At 55.9% G+C, this 8,141-nt stretch overlaps 1 protein-coding gene across 7 annotated transcripts; it reads right to left on the minus strand.

The window, feature by feature from the left end:
• Window positions 1-551: 551 nt before the first annotated feature.
• On the minus strand, window positions 552-7,865 carry MRM1 (mitochondrial rRNA methyltransferase 1). 7 transcript variants are annotated; one of them, XM_054646920.2, is made up of 5 exons: window positions 7,038-7,861; window positions 6,096-6,189; window positions 5,474-5,594; window positions 1,226-1,345; window positions 888-1,086 (listed from the first exon to the last, which is right to left on the minus strand). In XM_054646920.2, the coding sequence occupies exons 1-5, from the start codon at window positions 7,697-7,699 to the stop codon at window positions 1,037-1,039; spliced, it is 1,047 nt and encodes a 348-aa protein (XP_054502895.2). In that variant the 5' UTR covers window positions 7,700-7,861; the 3' UTR covers window positions 888-1,036. The 7 variants fall into 7 exon arrangements, 5 of the variants coding, with proteins under 5 accessions (XP_054502892.2, XP_054502895.2, XP_077044785.1 ...); XR_013184857.1 differs by having other exon boundaries at window positions 1,059-1,086; window positions 5,503-5,594; window positions 7,038-7,864; XR_013184856.1 differs by lacking the exon at window positions 888-1,086 and adding an exon at window positions 3,844-4,778 and having other exon boundaries at window positions 7,038-7,865.
• Between the last annotated feature and the right edge of the window lie 276 nt (window positions 7,866-8,141).

Raw genomic sequence — 8,141 nt, forward strand, 5'->3', positions numbered from 1 at the left:
CTGGACACCTTTCAGGAGCTCCATGCCCTGTCCCACACACCTGGAGTGTCCCCAGTGCCAGCAGGGACACCCAGGGAACACCCCCACACCCACAGAGCAGGGTTTACAGACTTCATTTAGCTCCAAGGAAAGTCCTAATTAGTCACTCCGAGTGATTTACTTATTCATTTGGAAGTGGGGAGGGGGCAGACTGAACGGAATTGTTTGAAATGATCCCTAAAGGGCACTGTAAATTAAGTGTTAATAAGGAATCCTATGCACAGGGCCACGGTAGCTAAATAAAATAATTAAGGTGCTAAGTGATAACATTCTTTTGGCTCTCAATAATTTAGCCAGCCTGGTTTTTCAAGCAGGACAGCTGCAAATGAAGCCACCCCAGTGGCACCAGCAGGACAGGGGTCCTAGGGCACCTCAGCCTCCAGCAGGATCAGCCCAGCTTGGAAAGGAAACTTCCCCAGAAGGAAACGAGCTCCAGATGCCTCTTCCCACCTGAAGGACTAATCACACTCTGGATTTACATGACACAAAATGGATTCATTTGAGTCTACAACCAATCTTTACAAAAGCTTTATTTCCACGGGCTCCATTTCCCCCCCCACACTCCAGATGTTTGCCAGCCCTTGGCAGGGCTGCACACCTGGTTTACAACAAATACAGAAAACCCAGCCCCAGAGGTTCCCAGGCACAGCTGGCACTCAGCAGTGCTGCCCAGGGGGAGGGCACAGGGATCTTTCACCCACAGCCCAAAGTGTCCCCAGAGTTCAAGTGATGCACAAAGTCCCCAGTGCACGGGTGCTGGCAGCCATCCCTGGGTGTGCTCCTGCCAAAAGTGGCTGCTCCCAGACCTGAGTCCCTTCCCACAGCTGCTCCTCCCAGGTGTTACCTACGACACCAGGGGCCTGGTGGCTTCTGCAGCAGCCAAAATGCAGCTCAGGTCTCTGGGGCTCTCCCTGGAAGTCACAGTGATGGTGGAGACCCTGGGAAGAGCATTTCCATATCCACACTGAGCAGCTTCCCCCACCACATAAAGAGGATTTCAATCTCCGTGCCTCCGTTTCTGGCTGCAGATGGAGTGCAGGAGGATACCTGTAGGAAAACAAATGTAAATAAATATTAAGGGATTTTATTTTTTTTTTTTTCCAAACCACAAGAAAATCATTCAGTGGCCTGGATGTTAAATGCAGAAGCTGTGGGTTTGGTGCCTGGTGCCCAGACCTGCTCTCACCTGCAGCCACGGAGACGTTGAGGGAGTCGATGCTGGGGTGCAGCGCCCTGCCCGGGGGGATGGCCAACATCTGCTGGCACTGCAGCTGGGTCTGCAGGGAAAGGCCCTGCCCTTCACTGCCTGAGGACACAACACACACACTGCTCAGCCCAGCCCAGCCCTGCCACCTCCCTGCCCCTCCCCAGGGCACTTCCCGGGGGTGCTGTGTCTCTGTGACACTCTCGCCAGGCTCAGCAGCTCCCACACAGCAAGGGAGCCCCTGCACCTTCCTCCCTGCCCTCCCAGTGTAGCCCCACATTTCACAGAGAAAAGCAAGGGACAATTCTTCCCAAGAATATTGCTGGGGTTCACAATCTCTGAACATCAGAGAAAGAAAACAAAATTCTTATCATTTTCTGTGCCTGTGTTTGTGCCAAGGCAGAATGCAATGTGGGGATTGTTTACCCACAGTGATGGGGTTTTGGTTCCTTGGCCTGTCAGGGCCAGGTGTGTGTGTGTGTCAGGACTGTCACTGACAGTCACGAGATCAGTGCAGTGTGTGCAGGGTTGAGTGCTTGGCAGATTCACTTTTAGATGTATAGAATAATATAGTACAATAAAGTAATTAATTAGCCTTCTGATATCAATGCACTCCTCCTCCTCATTCCTCCTTTGTCTGGCCCTTCTCAGTGCAGCCACATCCCTGGATCTGCTCCCCAGCACCTGAGGAGGTTCTGAGGACTCTCTACACAACACATCTGCACAGAGATCCCATGGGGAGCACAGTGCCAGGAGAGAGCTCCCTGTGGGCCCTGGGACAAGGCAGCCAAGGGGCCAAGGCCAACTCTGCCCCAGCAAACCCCACATCCCCACTGCCAGGGACAGCAAACCCCACATCCCCAATGACAGGGACAGCAAACCCCACATCCTATTGCCAGGACAGCAAACCCCACATCTCTACTGCCAGTGACAGGAAATCCCACATCCCAATTGCCAGGGACAGCAAACCCCACATCCCAATTGCCAGGACAGCAAACCCCACATCCCCAATGACAGGACAGCTCCAGCCTTCCCAGCACACACATGCACACCCCCAAGGGCTGGGTGCAACTTGTGCATGCAGACAGTTTAACCAGAGGTTTCAATTGATTAGTTGTTAAACCAGGCAGCAGCCCTGATATGTTTGGGCTGATACACTGGTGAAACAGAGTTGAAATCTATCCCAGGTCATTAGTAGTTGTTTGACTCACACTGTCACAAAGGGAAATGGAAAGGGAGAGGCTTTAAACAATGCTGTGTGCAGACAGGTGAAAATGCAGAGGGCTCTGGACCTCCCAGCCCGCCTGGCTCCCCAAAGAATTCTTTATTCTTGCTATTTAGAGCAGCACAGGCAGCTCCAGGGCTGCAAGGACGGCCAGCTCATCCCAAACACCTCTGGCAAACAGGCCCAGCATGTGGCACCTTCCAACAGCCATGCCCTGAGCTGGCTGAGCCCCACACCAGCGTGGGGTGGCACTGCCAGGGCCCCCTGATCCCCCTGACCACACAGGGGTGGGAAGTGCCATCACTCCCAGGTGGGTTTTTAACCCTGACCACACAGGGATGGGAAGTGCCATCACTCCCAGGTGGGTTTTTAACCCTGACCACACAGGGGTGGGAAGTGCCATCACTCCCAGGTGGGTTTTTAACCCTGACCACACAGGGATGGGAAGTGCCATCACTCCCAGGTGGTTTTTTCCCTCATGTTTTACTGGGCTGCACTTTGGGTAAGAGGAGGATGCTCTGGGTAAAGCATCCTGCACCACCTTCCCAGATGGAATCAGTCATGGCCAAAGCCCCGTGGCTGGGCTCAGTGAGCCCCCAGAAGCCCCAGCCCCATCCTGAGCAATCCTTCCCTCCTGCTGTAGCAGCCAGCAGTGCACACAAGGCCTGGGGGACTCGTCCAGGGTCACAGGGTGACACCAGCAATGAAAGCCAGGCCTGCCATGGCCCTGCCTGTCTCCTCACCACTACTCCAGGGATGCTCAGAAAAGCCAGAAATAGAATCCTGGAAAGGTTTTACACCTTACAGTGGCATTTGCCCCCTGAGCCTCTCAAACCACACTCCCACAGGACTCTCCAACTGGGACAGCAGCAATGGCTCCTGGAGAAATCCTCTCCTGCCCCTGATAAGGGTCTTACAATTCCCAATAAAGGCACCGATTTTGCCTCCAGCTTTTACCAAGCTTTTTATGGCCCTGGCTGCTTAAAATAATTAGGAGAGATAAATTCAGGGCAAAAAGACTTGCACAGTGTGACACAAGGGAGGGAGTATTGACTGAATCAGATTAAATCTTCCTTTAGACTGGTGAACAAAACACTTCCCACTTCAGATCTTTAACTTGCACCTCTCAGCTTCGTCCCTCACTGATGGAGCTCAAAGACAAGAGCTTGGAGAAATGACAAAACACACTTCCTGCCCCATTTACAGTTAACACCACTCACAATTACAGTTCCCAGTGCAGGAAATTCAGATCCAGCAGCAGAAAAATACACAAAATTAACATCTCCATAAAACCAGCAGCTCTGTGAAGAGCCTTAAACCCCGAGCTAAAGACTGAAGGTCTAAGAAGAACAAATTACCCAGAAACTCTTCTTACTCAGCCATCTAAGTGCTCCCAATCTGTTCCTGTGTGCACCAGGCTCCCAGGCTGAGCTGTCTGTCGCCTCCAGCAATGACTCCAGTGCAGACAACATTAAGCTGGACTGTCCAAATCACTCTCTGCCAAGCCAGTGAGGATGCCAGGAGGGGGAACTGCAGCCTGCAAATGCTTAACTTACAAGACAATCTGTGTGGTGCCAGGGAGCTCAATCCCAGGCTGAATTATCTCTGCTGCTCCCTGCAGCTGCAGGAATGCTCCATATTCACATCCAGGACGTTTCTCCCAACCAGCCCAGCATCAGGCAACCATAATGTTCAATTTTCTTTTCAGCCAAGAGTTAGTGCTCAGCAGAGAGTTGGAATCATTACTGCTGCAAGGTCCGGGAGCTCTCCTCATGCATCTACCAATCAGCCTCCAATCTCCCCTGACAAAAGGATATTTGGACTTTTTCCTGGAGAAATCTCTCATAACTCAAGGTAACGACGCTGCTGCCGCTCCCAGCCCCTGCGTGTCTGCGGGTGCTGTCGCCGTTTGTGGGATGCATTTCTTTGTGGGCAATCAGCAGAGCTGCCAGCCTCCCTGCTCCCCCTGGAACACAGCTCCACACATCTTGTAGAGATGCCAGATTTGCAGCGCTGTCTTGTCAGTGTTTCCAGGAGTTCAATAAACATTTTAATTAAAGGAATATCCTCCGAGCCAAGGCAGCCCCAGCACGGGGCAGGATGACAGCCCCTCCCTGGCTCCTGGCCAGCAGGACTCTGCTTCCAAGGGTGAAAGCTCCAGCCAGCTCCTGTGCCAGGTGACAGGGAGTGGGGGACATGGCACGGCCACACACAGGTGCCTGGAGCTGCATTCCTGGGGGAGTTTCTTTCTCCAGCTGCCACAAAGCTGCTACTTCACCTTCTGGGAGGCAGCACAAGTCCAGACTGTGCCTACAAAAGGTGAGAGAGTGGGCAGAATTCCCTGCAGGAATTGCCCAGTTCAGTGCTTAGGGAAGTGGCAGCCACTGCAGATTCCTCTGCTCCTGCTCCACAGCCAGCACCTCCTGCCCCCTCCCAGGTGTGCCCCAACTGCTCTCAGGGGTGGCTGCAAAGCCCAGCTTTGTATCCAGACCATGCCCAGCTTTGTATCCAGACCATGCCCAGCTTTACATCCAGACCATGCCCAGCTTTGCATCCAGACCATGCCCAGCTTTGTATCCAGACCATGCCCATCAACAGCCCCTGGTGGTTCTTCCCAGACCAGACATTCCTGGTTTTTAAGGGGAAATGTGGCACAGCTCTCCATGAGCAGGAAGAGCAAACACCTCCAGGGCTCTCCCTCAGCTTGGGGTTCAGAAAATCCACACCTGGGGCTCCAGCACAGATCAAAACACAGAACACAAAGCAAACACCACCCTGTGAGTGCCCTGGCACCAGAAGTGCCCCCCAGACCCTCCTCGGCTGCTGAGCTCTGAGTGCATCCACAGACTGCTCCTGCTGGGTGCTCCCTCAGCTCCCCCTGTTCCTCCCAGTCCCTGCTTCATTCACAGCCACACCATTCCAGGATTCCCTCTCAGCTTTTCTTTTGCAGACCTGGAACAAGCCCTGGAGTGAAGCATCCCCCCCAGCTCTGGGAATGGCTGTACCTATGACTACAATGAGGGGTTTGTCCCACCGGAATTCCGAGCAGCTGATGACAGGAACACCTTCCACATCCTCGGGCCTGCTGGCTGTTCCCACCACTTCCCAGCCTTCTGCACTTTTAGCCTAGAAAAGGAAAGAAATCAAGAATTGCCAAATACTCAAGCTTAAAAAAAACCTCATGTGTGCAAGCACTCTTATTTTTTACATTTTCAGTTAAGCTGTCTAGGGGTATTTTTTGGCATGCCTTCAGTTTTTACCTGCAAAGGGCTCCCTCTCACACCTCACTGCATAGGGAGAAAAGATTCCCAGCAGCTCCCCCTCCCCAGCCCTGGCTCCTCCTCTATTCCCTGCTCCAAAGGCTGCCCAATGCTGCCATCGTGTGCCTGGGCCCCGGGATGCTGCTCTGCCACGCACCCCGAGCAGAAGGGACACAAACCCCGGCATCCCCAGAGCTGCAGGATTACCCTGGTACCTCCAAGCTCCCAGAAAAAGCAGCCACCCTCTCCCCCTACCCGATGGAGTGGGGCTGGGGGTGTCCCAGCACAGACACTGCATGTTATACCCACAGTGTTTCAGTTTTCCTGAAAAAAAGGGGGAAAAAAAAATTGAAATGGCTCACTGTACCTTCAGAAAGCCCTGCAGATCATCTGTGCTGTACACATCGAAGACCTCCATGGCTCCAGCACTGGCTTTGCTCACTATGGGAGTCAAGGGGCAGCTGCAAGGGGAAAAGAATGGAAAAGTGTCACACGAGAGGAAGTGCAGGTGAATTTTTTAGATGCCACTCACTATAGAGATATGTTTTCCTATGGAGAATAGGAGGGCTCAGGGATTAACCCAGGAAACAGGTCACAGGAGGGACAACAGAAACACAAAATGGGTTAAGCAAGGAGAGTCAGGGAGAGCCTGGAATCCCACATCCCACAGGCTGCCTGCCGAGCAGCAGCATCCCAAATCCTGCTCTAGAGATCAGCCCCAGACATCCCCCTAAACAACAGCTGAGTGATGCAGGCTGCAAACACGTCTGGGAGGAAAAGTGGGCTGGAGGAGCCCCTACTTTCTGTGGCCCATGCCTGTTTCTGTGGCCCATACCTGTTTGTGTGTCTCGTACCTGTTTCCATGGCTTGTACCTGTTGCTGTGGGTTGTTACCTGTTGCTGTGTCTCATTACCTGTTTCTGTGGCTCATTATCTGTTCCTGTGTCTCATTACCTGTTTCTGTGGCTCGTTACCTGTTTCTGTGGCTCATACCTGTTTTTGTGACCCATTATCTGTTTCTGTGGCCCATACCTGTTTGTTTCTGGGGCCCATACCTGTTTCTGTGTCTCATTACCTGTTTGTGTGGCTGGTTACCTTTTTCTGTGACCCGTTACCTGTTTCTGTGGCTCGTTACCTGTTTCTGTGGCCCATACCTGTTGCTGTGACCCGTTACCTGTTTCTGTGGCCCATACCTGTTTCTGTGTCTCATTACCTGTTTCTGTGGCCCATTACCTGTTTCTGTGGCCCATACCTGTTTCTGTGCCCCATACCTGTTTCTGTGACCCGTTACCTGTTCCTGTGGCCCGTACCTGTTGCTGTGGGTCGCCACCACTCTGTCCACCCCCAGGAAGTACGCGGAGCGCAGCAGGGCCCCCAGGTTCATGGGATCCTGGATGTGCTCCAGCACCAGCCACAGCAGCTGCCGGTCCCCGCTCTCTCCGTGCCCCGGCCGCGGCTCCTCAGCGTCCCGCAGGCTCCTGAAGGGCAGCGGGGCGGCCTCCAGACACACTCCTTGGTGGGGCCGGCCTCGGCACAGCGTGTCCAGCGCCCGGCCCGGGACGTGCAGCACGGGCACCCCGCGGGCCGCGGCCTGCAGGGCGAGCTCGGCCCTCAGGGGCCGCCCGGGGCCGTCGCGCTGCTCCTTCAGGAACAGCCGGAACAGCGCCCTGCGCGCCCGGGCCAGCGCCAGCCAGCACGGGGCCACCCCAAACACGATCTCCGAGCCTTTGGTCCTCTCCAGGGCCGGCGCCTTTCGCTCCAGCCCCTTCCCCGTGCGGGCCCGGGGCGAGTCCTGCTGTGTCCGCCACAGCTCCCGCCCGGTGCGCGACCCCCGCACGGCCCCCGAAGCCTCCGGGGGATCGCGGTCTCGGAGCGCTCCTTGCTCAGCCCCGCGGCTGGAGCGGAACCGGAGCCCGGCCCGGCACAGCCGCACGGCCCGCGGGCACAGGAGGGGCAGCAGCGCCCGCTCCATGGCGTGGGGGGAAACAGCCAGCCCCGCTCCGCAGCCCGGGCACGGACGGGGCTCGAGGGGATCCCGGCGGGGCACCGGAGCACCGGGCACGCGCACGGAGCACCGGGCACGCGTACGGAGCCGCGGGCACGCGCGCGGGCCCCGCTCCGCTTCCGGCGGCCCCGGCACGCCCCGCGCGGCAGCGCCCCCTGGCGGCCGGCGGGGGTAACGGGAACGGAGCATCTCTGAGCAACGGGAACCGCAGTGAGCCCGGACAGACCCTGGGAATGGGAACGGAGCATCCCAGAGCCCCCGGGCACATCCCGGGTGCCCAGACAGACCCCAGGAACAGGGAACCCCAGTGACACCGGGAACAGGGAACCGCAGTGACCCCGGGTACCGGGAACAGCCCAGGAACGGAGCACCCCAGAGCTGTCCCCAGGCAGACCCCCACAGGTCACCC

Source organism: Agelaius phoeniceus, chromosome 20 (assembly GCF_051311805.1).
Source record: "Agelaius phoeniceus isolate bAgePho1 chromosome 20, bAgePho1.hap1, whole genome shotgun sequence".
In the NCBI taxonomy this organism is placed as follows: Eukaryota; Metazoa; Chordata; class Aves; order Passeriformes; family Icteridae; genus Agelaius; species Agelaius phoeniceus.

What these genes read in the sequence shown, in the direction of transcription:
- MRM1 (XM_054646917.2), bottom strand. Translation starts at nt 7,699, where the DNA reads ATGGAGCGGGCGCTGCTGCCCCTCCTGTGCCCGCGGGCCGTGCGGCTG. An exon ending in GTGGCGACCCACAGCAACAG is followed by an intron (nt 6,190 to 7,037) that starts GTACGGGCCACA and finishes TTCCCCTTGCAG; the next exon opens with CTGCCCCTTGACTCCCATAG. An exon ending in ATCAGCTGCTCGGAATTCCG is followed by an intron (nt 1,087 to 5,502) that starts GTGGGACAAACC and finishes GTTTTCCTACAG; the next exon opens with GTATCCTCCTGCACTCCATC.